Here is a 17881-nt window from a genome sequence, read left to right as displayed (position 1 = left end):
AACGCTATGCGCCGGCATTAAAAGAAAAAAAAAACGCATAAGAGATGAAAGAAAACCGGAGATGAATCGGCCGAAAGTAATTATGATAATTATCACAGATAAATCGAGTTCGAAAAAATCCAATTATATCGTACCAAGATAATTGAATATCATGTTCTCCCTGGAATAAATCAATTTTTTATATTTCTAGAAATAAATACATAATTGTCTAATAATTTTAAGAAGCTAGTTTTCGATCAATATTCAACATCTATAAACATATATTTTTGATTGTTACATTATAATATTTTAATTCTAAAAATTTACTTTAATGAATTTTCATATTTAAATCTTTTTAAATTTATATTTAAAGGCAAGCCTAAAGCAACAGAGATAGAATGTCGTGTTTTTAGAGCTATATTTCAATATGATTCTGCTTTCATTATTTCGCAGAAAACAAGATAAAAATGCAAATACAAAATTTGTTTCTATTTTATTGTGTTATCTGCAATGCGCAACAACAATTTACACGTGACTTCAAACGCGCATTAATATTCAAATTAAAATTCCACGACGTCTTTTTCAAAGATTGCAGAAATCAGAAATTATAAATGATTAGATACGAATCGTTCGGTGCCTCCGTCATTGCATATTTGCACCTTGCAAACATTATCTTTAGTTTTCCATCCATCGGTCCCACATGGCTACATATTGTCTTCAGTGTTGAAAGTTGTTACGTAATCGTTTAGATGATTAAAGTACGATCTAGGCAGATGACGCGATGAAGCGACGATTCCACTAAAAGCGCGATGAATTATGCGCAAGCCATAGGCCGCCAGGCAAAGAGTAGTTTCGCTGTTGTAGGTGAACAACGTGTCGTTGTTTCGGATCAACTCACGCGCGTTAAACATTTCTGAGCAAAGATGCCGATAGCTGTTCTACATTAACTCTATCACAGAGTAAAAGGAAGTTCACTCATGTTCAATTTACGTATAAGCCTTATTTATATTAGGACATATTTCCTTGATGTATCATTTGACACACTTTGCGGATGGAAATTTTGCAGATAATAAATTTTATAGATAAATTTGACATCAGACTTACGAGGAATGTTTCAAGAATAATTTTTTTCAATTTAAAACCGCGGTTTCTTGAAAAATATATTGAGAGTCTAGTTTTATTTCTGCAATGAAAACGTTAGTCCAAAAGAGATTTCTCAAGATATCGATGACTGTTTTACAACTGTTTATGATACTAAATGTGTGCAAATATTTAATGAACTTGATTTCAACTATATCTACGCTGTCCTTGATCTATTATCTGATAAAGATTAGGCGTATAATCTTCATCGTCGATTACATCGTGGCAGGCTATGTATATCGACAACACTTCCGTGTTGTGAGCCCCGTTTCCAAGCAACACCGCATTGCTGTACCTTTCTGTGGAAACGATAATCGAACGCGACAATAAAGCGCGCTACGAAAAGTCATTGACCTTAACAAGAGAATATTCTTATAACAATAGAGAAACAATTATTGCGTATCGTATAAATCTTTCAAAAGAAGAACAGCTATGAAATAAAAGTTGTTAACAACATTGCTAATATAAGCCAGTGTTAACTATAGTCGGAGAAAAACATCTTGCCGATTATTACGAGCAAAACAGAAGCACGTGTCGGTTTTAGAGGAAGAAAATTTCCGCCGATGCTGCTGTGCATCGAAGCGAAAGTCTTTACGAGCCGATATGACCGAGCGGTCAATGAAAACAGATTTTATGAGACGAAACCTATCCGCTCGCCAGACAGAAGTTGCATCTACATAAACGAATCGAGTCATTATGTGTACCCGTCCAGAAAATTGATGGAAAGTAGCCTCGAGTCAGGGTGGGCAGAGCGTATCGGCTGACTCAATTTGAGTTGAGCAATTCGAAAGCAAAATGCAATAACGATTTCAAGAAGTCAGCAGATAGCAAAAGTGGATCGTGCTAATCTGTGATTAATATCTGTAAGATTGACACGGATAATCACTTTGAAATAATTACTACGCAGCTTTCAAAAGCGATTAATTATTGTGCAATCGATTAAAGTACCCTCTCCTTCTCCTTTTTATGCTCTCTTTGTTTTTATATTTTTTACCTAAAATTACAATGTAGATGCAAACAACAAAATTTGTTCATAAGATAATAGAATATTATAACAAGTTTTCTTTAACTTTTAGACCGTGGATTAAAAACTTCAACACAAAATTGAAATTAATGATTAGTTCGCTGTGATCACGTCGCACTTTTTTGTTATACGAAAATTTATATTCAAGATTATAAATAAATTACAATTGGATTTCAAATAAAAATTAATGATAGTGATGTGACGCAAAATTTGATTGGTAAAACATTAAGTTTTTTAAAACGCAATTCTATCTTCTGTTACCGGCATATTTGATTACCGATTGATTACATCAATCTATGACAATCGAATCTAATCTCATCTAATGACTGTATAATTTCCTCAGGCTCAAATACGCTATGACGATTATAAGTTCTTACGAGATTTTTATGTAATCAATGTAACATAAATGCAAGGTGATAATAAAATTCTTCAATTGATATTACAAAATGAGTTAATTATTATCTGCATTAAAAAAAATTAGCTTGACTAATTTTTTTCAACTTTGATCAATTTTTTTAAATATTTATATTTTTTAGTTAAATATATAAATTCTTGAATTGAAGAAAAATCAAGTTGAAAATTTTAATCAAATTAATAACTTTTTCCTCGGTATATTGATACTTTCTGAATTTCGATTTACATAAAATTTATATACATATATATGTAAAATCTCCTTCAAACTCACTCCTTGTTTGTTAATTTATAGAAATAAATATAGCGAGGAATAAATAATTATCAAGATTGCTTTTAATAATAACCGCGCGTTGATTATCAATTTTATTACTTTCAACGGCAATAAAGAAAGTTGTAGTTTGGCGTAAAAGAATTATTTATGTGCATTTCAATAGCAAAATGTTGATAGTCTTTCATCCGGTAAAATTGCAATATATATGTATACGAAGAAGCGTATCCGAAGTAGATAGTAATTTAAGAAAGCCGTGACAAGAAACGTTATAGACAAATAATTGCTGCGCTACGAAGTCCATATGATTGGAGGAATCTGTCATAAGTAAACGTTAATCTTACTTTAAATGTGTCGTGTCGCGTTAAATCACTTCTGCAATTTTATAGCAGAACAAATACGCTTCTCCGTAGACGATGTAAGGAAAATTAATCGTCGTTTTCACAAGTAGCAGTACTTTTTGCGTCTATTAGAAGAGAATTCACTAACGCGAGCCCATCCAGTCGCACCGCGTGCGCAAATTTTTTTATAATTGCATCAGATATATGCTACGCATATCAATGGAATTAATCCACTGGCTTAATGGGTGTTTAGCTCAGAAATTACATAATATGAAGTTAATGATCCTAAGACTGGATCACGTGGACATCGCGAGCCTTCTTGCGGGTTATAAATATCAGGTCGGAGTGAACCACGCGAACGGTCCCACGGCCAGACACTTTAATATTCGCAACGGCTACGCATGTACTGATTTACGATCGGTGGCGCGAGCGCGAGGGTATCGTCCGCGCGCGGAGAAGAAGATAACAGACCGACTGTTCGATTCGACGATTACTCGGCAATAATCGTCGCCACGATTTATATCGTAGCGACGGGAAACCCGTTAGAGCTGGTGCCGATAGAGAATGTTACAGGAGAGACAGCTGCGGTAATACGGGAGCTACGCTACCTTTTTCTAACGGTTATTGATAGAGATACCACATGTCCGATCGCAAATTTATAATCACCGCTACTGATTAGAGTAGGAATATCTCGATGGTCTATATGCTCGCATCTCGAGATACATCGTGTAACAAACAATACTCGTGACTCGTCCGTTTAACGAAGCAATATGAATACTGGCGCGCGCGCGCGCACGTGACCTGACGTTCTATATATTAGCCCTATCGATTAGCCTGTTAAGTCCACTTTAGGCGATCCATAATCCGCGTCAGATTTCAGAATAGAATTTGATTTACAATTTTACATGCTGTGTATTTTGATATCGCAGCGTTCTACAATAATACCTACTTACTTTATGATACAGTATATAGTGTATCATCTGATTTCTCAAGCATCTTCTACATTAAGGGCCGGTTGTCCAACTTCTGGATAAACTTACCTATCAGGTAAGCATGTGTCTATCTACATTTTTTTCTTAAATAAATAAGGACATATATCTACCTGATAGGTAAGTTTTTCAAGAAGTTAGAACAACCTACTCTGTACGACATATAAGATTATAAATAAAATTCTATAAACTGTAAATTATGTAAAGATTTTTTTTTTAGAACAATATATTATAAACGCAATTACATATCTGTACGTCCAATTTCATACATATTCATTTAACAACGCACGTATCACAAATTACTAATTTGTTAAAGACAAAAAAGTCTTAAAACTTTGTTATTTAACATGAATAAGGTATATAAATATCAAACAGTAAATTAAATAAACTAAAGTAGTGTACGATGCCTTGTCAAAAATATTGTATATGAGTGATTATTTTTTCTTCAACATAAATATTACTAAATAATACCCCTTTCCATTCGAATAAGCAACGTTCGTACCACGCACGTAATACTGTAATGAACGTCTCTGAGCATATTTATGGATTGTATAGGAGCCAAACTTTTTCCCATGCCGACCTTTCTTGACAAACAATCAGGTTCCCTTTCTCACCTCGCCCATACAAAAGCGCGCAGCTGATATTCCGAGTCAGCTGATGCTGACAAAGGAGCACTGCTTTTAAGAAACACATGGCACCCGCTTAACACTCGCCGCGTTAATATTCGGCTACATATGTTGTCGAACAAGAACTTTTAATTTTTGCTCGATAAATTTTGCTTTTTTAATAAATTGTATTCCGAGAATTCTTCTATGTTTCAATTAGCGCGATCAGCTCTTCTAACATTAAAATAACAAAATCCATTATTATGGTTTATGATAAATTGTTTACAAATTCTTAACTTTCAATGTTTGAAACATTCTTCAGAGAAAAACGCAAGCTTCTCATGCATTAGAGATCAACTTAACAATAGCATAAAGTCATTTACATTGTCTTTTTATTATTATAATTCTTACAATAAAAGTTCAGAAATTCTTAACTATTCTTTTGCGAGGTTCAACTGTCAATTATATCACTATTTTCATTTTCTTTGATATTATATTTAATATTATTTAAAATTATTAAAAATGATTATAATAAATATGACGCTAAAACAATTTCAAATATATTTATATATTTACTATTCTTTATATTTTTTATTTGTAAGAACAACTTGCCTATTAAATTAGATCTCTCGTTACAATTTAACTTAAATTTTTATGGCTTTACTTATGGCAAACAAGTTACTCAACTAATTTAAATAACTATTTTTCTTTGAATATACCAACTATTCGACTGCAATTCCTCATAACTGAATAGTTCACCAAGATTGGCATTTTGAGCTGGAGTCTGTTGTAGACGGAGAATCGGTTAGGAACCTTTGCGGTTCGGAAAAAGAAACAAAGAGTACGGTTCGTATGCCGGTGAAGGCTGCGTTGCCAAGTATCCCACCATCTTAAACTGGACCATCGCTAACGGTACGAGGAGTATCTTTTCTGCGTAATTCCTGATCTTTTAATTAATTCTCGTTGCAGAATCACTTTTTGCAAAAACTGCATTTCGTGCGAAAAACACGCGAAAATATAATTTAATAACAAAGAAGAAAAACGAAGTCATTATTTAAAGGGGAAATAAAGAAAATATCCACACAGAATATTCTTGAATTCGTTTTAACAATAGTAACCAAAACTTACAAAATATATGATTTTTCATCGTAAATTATTAAAGTTAAGCCTTTAATAACAAACACCTACGTTCTCAGAAATATATCATCGTTTTTATTGCTTTATTGTCGCGTTGTTCTTATTAATTTTTTTATTCTTCGAAATATATGTAATGTGTGCGTAATTATCGAATCAATATATAAAGAAATAATATCATGCACATCATGCAACAAACAGTTAATTACATAATGTAACGTTGCGGATATTCCAGATATCGCTACTGTACTTATCGATAAAAAAAGATTTGTTGTTTTCTATAAACCGTTATTTCCTAACGGTCAGCTAAGTATTCGTCGGTCAACCAGAAAGTTCACGGTGAAAAAGACAATTTAAAAAAAGTCGCAAATAATCTTTTTAGTCTGCATCCAATTATGCCGAAGTCTGACATCATTCACAACAAGTTCTCTCAATCGTTTCTACATACTAAAATGAAGTAATATAGTAAAAAGCAATTTAAGAACTGCACCCACCTATGTTGATTAAAAATGTTTTATGTACATAAAAGATTAATATAATGTTATGTTGTAAAATGTGCCGTTACACTTTCAATCTACGTGATATTAGTAATAACTTTATGTTACAAATTTATGTGTTTATACATATGTTTAGACTCAAATATTTTTCTCGTTTCATACCAATATTTTAAAAATTTAGCCACTTCAGAGAGATATTCTATTTGAGTAGCGTTATTCTTATGAGGTAATTTATTGTCAAATAATGGTTTGCTCTAACATACCACTCGTGATTACTTTTGTTACCTGATACACATTTGCATCCGAAGGAATTCTCCGTTATAATCCACAATAATCTTTTAAGCTTATGCCGCAAAATAAGCAATGACTTCGCTACGCTGGTGGGATTAAGGCGTATTATCGATCGTACCTTCGGATTAGATCATTCACATGGACTTCCTTTATGCGAACAATATTCATTCGATACCTGCTTTACTATACTTCGAAAATGTCTAATTTACAACTCCGTTTTACAACAATCCAACGTTATACGTACATAAATATACAACAACATATATACATATATGCAACTCACACAGGAAGTTCATTAATTATTACAGCTACAGTTAAACACGATTTGTTAGATATTTATTCCTCATATCGAACATCATCTAGATTAATTCTATCAAATTAAAATAATTTACACATCATTTTTTTAGAAATCTACGGAAAAAATGCTTTGTCTCAAATTTTCTTTCGCGGTAAAATTATAAACAATAATAAGCCTTAATATATCTAATCTTTCTATTTTAAAAATTTAAATAAAAAATAAGACTTTCTTCGAAAAATATTGAAGTATAATTCTAAGGTTCTTTTTAAGAAACATTTTACGTAAACATGATGATCAGAAAACTGATGTGCAGTAAAAGTTTCTAAGACTAGATATTTTAAGGATATTTTAGCTCTATACAGCTAAAAGTTATCGAAATTATAAACTAAAAGTCTCCTTAATTTTTTTTTTTTTCTTTCGTAATCAATTACAAAAATTTTAGTATTGAAAATATTTGGTTAATAGTTTATGCAGCGAAAATGCTTGCCCTATTTTGTTGCGGTTTTAGGTAAATAAATTTTAACGAGTAAGTGGATCCAAATAGACCTTTGCATAAATATATTTATTAGAGTTTTATTAGATATGTAAAAAGTTTAATGTAATTCGTAATGCTATTTTCTCTATTTATAAATAGAATTAGGCTTAAATTTGACACAGGTACTAAAACGCGTGTATAATATTATAGAATGTAATCTATAAAAGTTAAAAATTTTTAGTAACACTTTGACATGTGACACATATATCCCCAAACTTATCAGAAACAATTAATTAATAACAATCAAACGTCAAGTGCAAAATTGCTAAATGCGAAATACCGAATGCCCTCATACGCTTGTATTTTTCCATTTGTACAACCGTTTACATTAATGGCGTTATTGACAGTTCTACATAAATAAACACTGACGTGTGGTTAAGACCGGGAGCGTCGAGAGGAGATGGATATTGTAACATAAATCATGGCGCACGTTGTTAAATATTTAACATTTTCTGCGAGATCAATTTGCATAGCGTATTCGTCGGGATGCTCGTAAAGATTCACAAAAGGCATTTGCGACAAAACGGATCGACGTTCGCGACGCGAATCCCGCAATAACAACGCGGACATTCACGCGTACTCCACATGACATCTTATCACAATTAGGCCAAACTGCCGCGTCGCTCGATTCCATCCTAATCTCGGATGAGCGGTTCAACGTCCCTTTCTCAATCACAGCCCGCGTAACGTAAACAATTTCGATCCGGCAAACGATTTAAGACACCGGCGTCGAAACATCCGATCCCCTAATTTTCTCTCCGAACTTTTTACCGGTTTTCAAGGAACATTTCAGGTAAAGCCGGATTCACGCCGGCTCGATTATCCCTCGATTGTCGGGCGAATATGGCACGCCGGAAACGAAAGGGAAAAAAAAAAGTACCTGATGTACTGGATGTATCCGTGCCTGGCATCCTCGAGCAGGAACCCCGCAGGGTTCCTCATCTCGATGTTCTCGAAGACCATTGAAGTCAATTCGCACAGGACACACTTCGCACACACTTGGACCGACGCGGTATATCTCGGCGCGGGGGGGGGGGGGAGGCTAGCCGCTCGCCCCCATCAATTTACCACCGCGCGGCACATAACATTTAAAGCTCGCCGCCGGTCGCGCATCCCCGAGACGTCGTCTCGTACATGACGGGCGCGACAAAGGCGTACGGCGATGACTCCGAGAGCACTGTGTGTTCCACTTCGCGCCCCGGGTCACGCATCCGCGCGGGCGAAAGCGAGAGGCGTTTCACGCCGCAGCGACGACGACGACGACGACGACGACGCGCGGTCGACTCTCATCGATGCAGAGTCGCGAGGCAACTGGAGGCTCGGAGCAGGCGCAGGCGGCCGCAAAGGGATCCTCTTTTTCTTCCCTCTCCGCACCAGCTCCGGCTCCGATCGCCCCACGCCGGCCGACGCCCCACCATCCCGACCTCGCGTACACCCGTGGCGGCTTCTCGGTCGATCGAGAGAAGGCGCGCACACCGCAATGAGGAGTTTCTCTGTACCAAACTGAGTAACCAACATACAGTTTTCAGTGGGGTGCATATCACAATGTGCATTTTTTTATGCATACCTATTAGCTCTTTCTATTTAAAAATCTTACGATAATTTTTATTCAATTAAAAGATCTCGGTTTGAGTTGAAGAAATTGTACGCACAATCCACATAGCACAAAAATTGCAATTACATGGTAGCAATATTGCTGCAATTTTGCAACCTTGTTGCAACATTGGTGTAGCGTAACTGCAATTTTTGTGCTACATGGGAATGCTTTTCATTGACAAAATGGCGTTTCAATATAGTAAAAAATTTTTTCTAATAAACATACCGCGCGCACACACACAAACGCGCGCGCACATGCACATTGCAATATTAATGATTACATGGCGGCCTGTCGGCCAGTGTGTTTTCAATTTTTTCCTTGAGTTTTTAGAACGAAGTAATTACAGAAAACGCAGAGGAGACCTTGGCAATTTGCCGTCATGCGTTTCGCCCTCATGAAATCATTGACCTGAACATTTCATATATGCGAACTGTATTTACATACGTATCTACTTGGAACATTATTAAAGAAAAAAGAAATCAAGTGTCTGAAAATTATATCATTTTATTTGACGGTTGTTTAGCCAATTTAGAAAAACTTTTCTTTAACAAGAATCAAACTGCTAATTTAAAATTTTATTAATCAGACATATCGATGTACGCAACAAACATAGGTGTATATCACAAATTAAATTTTATTGAAACAGATTTTCTTCCAGATTAAAAATATTAAGTAAAGTTTTACCCGTTCGTCTACTCATCGCTTGATTTTCCGAAATCTTTCACAATTAAATTTTTATAATTATTTCACACATTTTAATTATGGCGACAGAATAATAGTATATATATAGATTTAGAAAAAAAGTATATACGTGCATTATATAGATTTTGTGAAAAACGTTGACAGAAAATATATGTTTCGCTGAATAAATCCTTGAATAAATTATTGAGTTTTGATATGTTATTCGGCGTATAAAAAATATGTGGTAATTGTTGTAATATGTGTGTAATTATTGTACGATAAAAAAAAGTAAAAAGTTTAATTTGACTAAATTTTTCCACTTGGTTAAACTCTTTCAGTTGAAGTACTTATGTCTTTAATTTAAAAATACATGAAATACTTAAATTCAAATATTTATATATTTGAAATTAAAATATATAAATATTTGAACAGAAGAAATTTGATCAAATTAAAAATTTTAATCAAATTAACTATTTTACTCGGTATAGATAAAAAATATCTTCTGAATTATGATCTGGCCATGACAGCAACGTCAACCAATGTCACGTCTGGCTCGATCGTGTTCTACCCAAATTTTTTATCGCATTTGCATTAAAAATTAAAAAGATATTTACTTAGAACATCATGTATAAACCGTGGGTTTAATGGTGCTAAGTACTCCTTAATCAGTGAGCAATCCTGTTCACCTCGGTGTTATTACGTTATGCCATCGAGTGTATTTACAGAAATGCATATGCGTGTTACATGACGTACGTAGTATTATAGCAATTGTCCGTAACGAGAGAGCCAATTGTACAGCGCCTAAGGGCATGATAGCCAATCGCACAAACAGATCGAAAGGCAACGAGTACATTCTAATCGCGAGATTCAAAAACGGTAACGCATTTCCATATTTGTAACAACGGGTTATCCATTCGCGGCTTATCTAAATTTCCGACAATCAATAGCAAACATTTATCGAGATTTCCTCCCAATTTCTAATATCTCACTTTTATTCGAAAATATCAAATAATAAAAAATATCTACCGATGTTCGATCGATTGACAAGTGGTGTTTCTACCCGGAGAGAATTTTCTCTTAAAATTTATCCTCAAAATTTGGTAATTATGGGATAATGTATGACCTCGTGAAATTTTACTATACTTTTTAGTAAAATTTACTAAAAGTATAGCAAATTTTACTATACTTTTAGTAAAATTTACTAAAAGTATAATAAATTTCACTAAGAAGAGTATAATAAAATTCCTCGAGGTGACACATTATTCCACAATTACCAGATTTTAAATGTAAATTTTAAGAAAAAATTCTCTCCGTATATATCTGTTTAAAGTCAATTTTTCACGCGTGAAAACAGCAACAAATAGGTGAATCAATACTCGAATCAGAGATTGAGATGCAAATATGAAAATATGAAGTATTACATACGAATAAATATTTTCATAAATAAGGTTGCCTAAAAAAGTTACTGCAATGCTCTTATTTTCTTACAACATCTGTTACCGTTGACCCACTGCACCAGTTACTATCGCTGCTACTTTATAAATATATTATAACTTACATATATATAACAAAATAACCTAGATATCTATTTGATTAGTTGTTACTCGACGATTGCGCATGAATAATCAATTTTAGACAGAAAATCGAAGCGTTTTAAATACTTGATGTCTTTATAATAGAATTTCTGGATATATATATGTGTGTGTGTGTGTGTGTGTGTGCGTGTGTGTGTGTATTTTTAATTATAAAATAACGAATATTGAGAACTAATGTGGCTTATAAAAATCAAAAATAAAAAGAACAATTAAATTAGAACGATTATCTGCTTCAACATTAATCAATCATGTCCGATATTTTTTAACTAGAATAATCAGGAATAATACTTTTTTTTAATGACTTATTATAAATATTTTTACATAATTTAAGAGTATCGACATATTTAAATATTAATTCTACATATTTAAAATACAAATTCTTTTATTACAAAGCGTTCCTATTCATAACATAATTTTAACTACCCTATTGCAAACAATGACTCATCGCGCACCATCCTAATAGACCGTTCCTTCGAGATCTCGTTACATGAATCGTTTCTCAATTTTTTTCACTGTCAAGGGGAGAGCATGCGACGCATTAATCATCTGCGTCAACCGGTCTCGTATGATTGAAATCGCGGTTACATGCCCGTAGGGTAGGCAAAACTAGGTCGTGTTGTATCTAAGATTACAAGATAGATAGAATGACTTTGCGGTGTGTTTCGATGTTACTAGTTATTTTTATTTGTGGCCGAGTATGTCGGGTGCGTAATAACAGTTGTTAGTTCTCCTCACGCGAAAATATTTTCGTATAATTTGCGAACAAATGCAGTATTGCTAATGCGCGACGGACTTAGGAAGCTCGGGAGACTTGCGAGGAAAACATCAATATTCTAAGTGCATCGAACTCTTATATCATGCATATCAATGACGTAAAAGCAGGGAGAATTTCTCTTAGTCCCTCTCAATAACTCTTTTCAGAATGATCAAACTATCAAAATTTTTAGAGTGTGAAAGAATAAGCCGACAAACTCTTCGAAAGCAGCATCGTTGTTATGAATATTCATGTATATTAGCCACTAATATTATATATACATATATCGACAGTTATTTTATATCTCATTATTATACGTATATTATATTACACATATTATGGAAAAATTAATTAAATATTAATCTAAATAAGATTTTAATGAGTTTTATTAGAAATCATCTTTCGTAATAACTAATTTTTCCCTTATGCTTTTACGTAATAGAGTAACTGAATAAAAAAATCTCAAAGAGGATACCTCAAGATTTAAATATCCCATTTTATAATTATTACTAGATACATCGAATGTACAGATATGTTTGGATGATGTCCAAAATACCTGGATACCCGGATACCAACGCGTATCATAGTGCATAGTGCATTCGTGATAAACGCCACACATGCCGATGTCACGTTATTCATACACATGTCAGCTGACATCATCAGTGCATTGACCTTCGTTACGATTGTCGTACGTATGCATATATGTATGCTCCGATTTGCCAGCTCGTCCATGCAAAACGCGAGTAAATGCCGTATAAATACGCTAATACGTTCACAGAGAGAAACCTTGGGGAGGGGACAGTCTGGAATTCATCTGTGTCGCTTAATAAACAAAGACTATTCACGAGTTTCCGATAGAAGTATCATTGATTCCCAGTTAAACAGGTTTGCACGATTTACCAGCTGGAATTATCTTTCGATAAAATTACTTGCATTCAATGCCGGTGAATCTTAAATAGCTCGCATTTCCGTTGTTTCTTTCTTTTTTATAAAACGAATATCGTAGTTAAGAAAATTGATAAAAAATATTTATAATAAAATTACAAAAATATTTAAATAATATGTAGAAACATAATAGAAATGTAGAAACTTATTCTGTAAAAACAAAGCGAGTTTTGTTCTTACGGAATTTGATTAGACACGATTTATCATGATATCACAGCATCACGACTTATAAATTAATATATAATACAAATAAATTACAGTATTAATGTAAGTAATTACACAAATCTGCAAATCTAATTTTGCGGTTTGGAAAACAAGAAAAGTTTCTTATAATTTTTGATAATCTAAACTCGAAGTAAAAATAATTTATATTACGTTTTTACTTGACGTGAAAAAAATAAGGTTGAAACTTTCCAAAAAGTTTTAAGGCATTTTAAAACTTCGTAACTGATGTTCTTTAGAAAAGAAATTAAATTAATACTTGAATATTGTACTTTAATAAGAAAATATCGAATTATCTATGGCGGGTGTCGCAATTACACTTTGTTTTCAGAGGTTGATAAATAAACTCACTAAATAATAAATGACAATTGTTACATTGCAAAACTATTACAATAAACATTTCAATAATGGATTTAATACATAGGACTAAAAATGTTCTTTTCTAACAAAAATTTTTTTTATTTATTTAAATGATTTTTTTTTTTAATAACGATTTTCCAAAAAACTAACTTTGTAATTCTAATAAATATTTTTTTATTTACATATATAAATCCACTATTAACATTTTTATTATCAGCAATGGTATCACACTGCAAATCGGTTTTACTTGACAATTATGATGTATGATTATACTCACCCTTAAAAACAAAACGTGACGTAAAAGAAAATCAATACTCTCATATTAAAATACAAATATTAATTTCAAATCTCTCGCATATCAGATTCGTCAGTTACGAATTTTCAAAATAGTTAAAAATACACTTTTAAGACGTTTTAACCACGTTTTTCATAAACCTGACGTGATAGAACATTTCTTTTTATGGATTTGGATTCGGCATATAAAAAACTGTAGGACGTGACTCTTTTTTTCCAAGGTGGAGAAAAAAAGTAGAATTTTGCAGGCCTGTGTCATAAAATCACCATTATATAAAATTAATCGTCACATATCGGGGTTTTTTCTAATACGCAGAAATTACTTTATTTAAGGATTTTTATGCACTTCGAGATTTACTAGCATGCACATCCGCGTTGCAGAAGAAGCTAACAGTGCGTGCATAAGATCGCGCTAAGACACGCGATATGAAAATCTGCTCTGCGATACATGTCATATCACTTTTTACGTTCTCATCAAGAACCTAGGGAAAGATGACAAATGGGTCTAACGAACCCGCAACTTGTTTTATCTCCTGCTGGCATAGCTCTCAACTCTATCGAGAAAAAGAGTCTATCTAAAAGGTTGGAATAGCACGTAATATCTCTAGCGAAAGTGTATGATTTCCAGAGAAGATCGAGAAAATAAATTATCTGTCGCACATTAAATGTTTATGCGGATCTAACATTGTAACGTATAATAGAGACAAATTTGTTTTTATATTTTTTATAATATATAATTTTTTGATGCTTAAATCGAAAAGTAAACCTAAAACTTTTTGAAGCAATTTACTTTACCAAAATTAAAATCTACCTAATAATTAAAAACAATCTCAAAATTATTTTTTAATTTAAAAATTACAAACGTTAATAAGAACAAAAATTAATTATTATTTATTAAATTAAAGATAAATTAATAAAAATATGCAAATTAAAATTTGTATAGTAAAATAAATTGGTTTAAAAAGTTTCAGATTTACTTTTCGATTTAAATATCACGAAACCCAACAAGCAGAAAAAAAACGTCTGCATATCAAGCTCAAAGTATAAAAAATACAAATAAGCAAAGTAAAAAAGCTAATAAATTAATCCGTGCCTTCAGAAATATTATTTATAGTATATTCGCACGTCACTTCTTCTATTTGCCGAGTAACACTATAGAGAAGATGTTTATCAATGAAACGATATCCTATAAGATAAATCTGGCACAAGATAAATATCAAGTAAAAAATAACAGCAAGAAAAAAACCGGAAAAACGCAGAGGAAGGGGGTAAATCTCAAGGGCGATTACGTAAATGACACGAGAGCACAATGAAAGGAGATGGAAAAGTGTAATTCTATCCGACATTTTTATTTCTCCGCCCTTGAGATTGATGCCCTTCCCCTTTGCACTTTCCGGCCTTTCCTCCGATGTTATTTTTTGCTTAGTATTTACGACGCAGCCAAGCATTTAAATCTACTGTGTTTCTTTCACGCGAATCCACGCGAGTTTTTTTTTCTTTTAAGTTATATAAAATAATTGACGCTAAAAATGCATATTTATCTATAAAAGAAAATGTAATAGTTTCTGTTTTTAATCACAATATAAGTTATTGTCTAGAGTAAGCAGTTTTAACGTAGAATACGTAACGGAGATTTGTTTTAGTAAATAAATATACAGTGCTTCATTGCGCGCTGTTACCTCATCGTAGCTGGAGTAACAGTGCGTAATGCCGCTTATAAGTGCGCAATTAAAGTTTCCTTAGCAGGGAAAAATGGTGGAAAGTTCAAAGGGTAGCACACGATTTTTATCTATTGCCATCGCTAAAAATACTTTATACTAACGTTCATAGAAAGCCATTATTAAGATGAAAAAGCGTAAAATTCTAAATTAATAATATCCACAGTTAATTTTAACTACGTTAAACACATTTTAATTTCTATCTATATCGTTATAACGCTAAAACAGAAATTTTTTCACGTAAAATACGATCAATTAACATCAATAAGAAATTGAATTTTGAAACTAAAATATAAAAGAAACACGTACATACATTGTTTATCTCAAAATCTTCTGTCATCGACAATCACATGTCATTTTACAATTCACGTGTGCATAATAAACTTCACAATTTTGAATTATATATATAAAAAAATTAAAAAATAAAAATAATAATCTAGTTGTCCAGATTTACGTCGACGACCTTTACCGCGGTTTTACTCTCTGTTTAATTTACGAAAAATATATATATATACGACGTGAGAACCGCGCAGAAACGTAATGCACATCTCGATCATCGCGCGCCTTTTTTACGGAGCCTCCAGACCAGACATTGTGCTTACAGAAGGGGATTACAGTCGCGCCAGACTGACCGACGACGAGGACGCATGGTCGTGCATGAATTATTCAAGAGCTTCAGCGAAACAGGCATCCGTGCGCGATCGCGACGATCAATGGGCCCCGAGATTCGGGGTCTCACGAGCTGTCATCTTTCAGAATTCCTTCTCGCGAAGAAAGAGAGATATCATGTTGCACATGAGACTTAAAATCATGTCATTCTAAACTGCAAAAAAAAATGTAGACGTAAGAGTAATAAGTTACGGGCGTAATTATACGGCTATGCGTTAAGAATTTTTAACGAAAGACACATAAATTTTTATCACTTTTCCGCAATTAACTTCCATAACAATACGTAACACGATCTTCTCAATATTAGATATAATTAAAAAACACTCGGAAGACATGTAAAAATTTCAATTAAAAAAAACGCATTTATATTAAACAATAAATGTACATAATGTTATTCAAATATTTTGTCCACAAGTCATTTAAGGTAGACCGCGTATTTTTTTAAGTAAAAAAATTGAAAGCACTTTATCCCCTCTTGATAATTTTTATGATTGCTGTTGTTCGAGTTACATTGTTACTTATGTTTGTTACTTTACTCATAAATACGCAAATGTGGTATCTTTACGCAAGATAAACTTAACTAAAGCGGATTAAAATAGAAGGAAATACCGGGATGCGTAATTACTATAATCATCATTATTATTCTGTTTATACACGGCATAAAAGTGCACAATAATGAACGGTATATATCTTAAGTCGCAAACATTGAGTCACTCTTGTTCAAGCTTTCCAAGCTGTCTTACCGCTCCTACCATGAAATTCCGGATGCTCTCCATGAAAATATGCAAAACCGATGAACAAGATTTATATTTGTATCCGCCATGCAATTTTCTTGGATGTAAATTTTCTAACAATTACTATAATTAACTGTTAATATTTTTTATTTATTTTCTCATTAAAAAACAGAGAAACCTAAGAAAAATATGGTTCGTTGCAATTACAATCTCCGCCAATGTGTTACGCAGTTATAATTAATCTGACGGAATTAATATATATATATTTTAACAAAATTATAATATTTAATTCGGGAATAAAAATGCGCGAAACTAGAAGGAAAGCCAAAGATAAAAAGTAGGAAAACAATCAATTTTGCGGCAACGAAAACAGATAACGCGATAAATTTTGACAGTGATTCATTGGCAGCAAGATAGTGCAAATATTTGTAAAAGGAGCTACGTGACTCACTAAAAATCACCCACTCGGCGATATGTATAGACGAACGTCCATCTTTGCGACTCGTATAAATTAAAGTGCCGATCACTACTTATGTTCACTGCGTACTGTCTATATATGCTGTTCTCTCGAACAGATTTTCTTTCTTATGTCGATATGCGAAGAGTGTGTATAAGTAAATGAACAGATGCCAATAAGTTGATGTGAACAACGATATACAAGAATCAGAATTATGCACTTTCTGATAGGAATTAAATATTCTTTATAGATATTCTTTATAATTAAAAAATTTGTAATAAAAGTTTTTCTTTGAATTCTTGAGATCAATTTTATCTAAAAAAAAAATATTTAAAAGTCT

The 17881-nt window shown here is 32.9% G+C and overlaps 1 protein-coding gene across 3 annotated transcripts in view; it reads right to left on the bottom strand.

Moving 5' to 3' along the window:
• The window catches only part of LOC105831818 (protein phosphatase Slingshot homolog 2), a 134649-nt gene that overhangs the window by 99958 nt on the left and 16810 nt on the right, over positions 1-17881 (bottom strand). Inside the window, exon 1 of one of the 3 annotated variants that reach the window (XM_012672241.3) lies at positions 8396-10201. The exons of the other annotated variants lie outside the window; for them this stretch is intronic. Within the exon in view, the coding sequence (XP_012527695.2) occupies positions 8396-8478 (83 nt within the window). The 5' untranslated portion in view covers positions 8479-10201. Of the gene's footprint in view, positions 1-8395; positions 10202-17881 lie in introns of those variants that run through there. 3 annotated transcript variants of the gene reach the window in all.

The sequence above is a fragment of the Monomorium pharaonis genome, chromosome 2 (genome assembly GCF_013373865.1).
Source record: "Monomorium pharaonis isolate MP-MQ-018 chromosome 2, ASM1337386v2, whole genome shotgun sequence".
In the NCBI taxonomy this organism is placed as follows: domain Eukaryota; kingdom Metazoa; phylum Arthropoda; class Insecta; order Hymenoptera; family Formicidae; genus Monomorium; species Monomorium pharaonis.
This window is presented reverse-complemented; position numbering and strand designations above follow the sequence as displayed.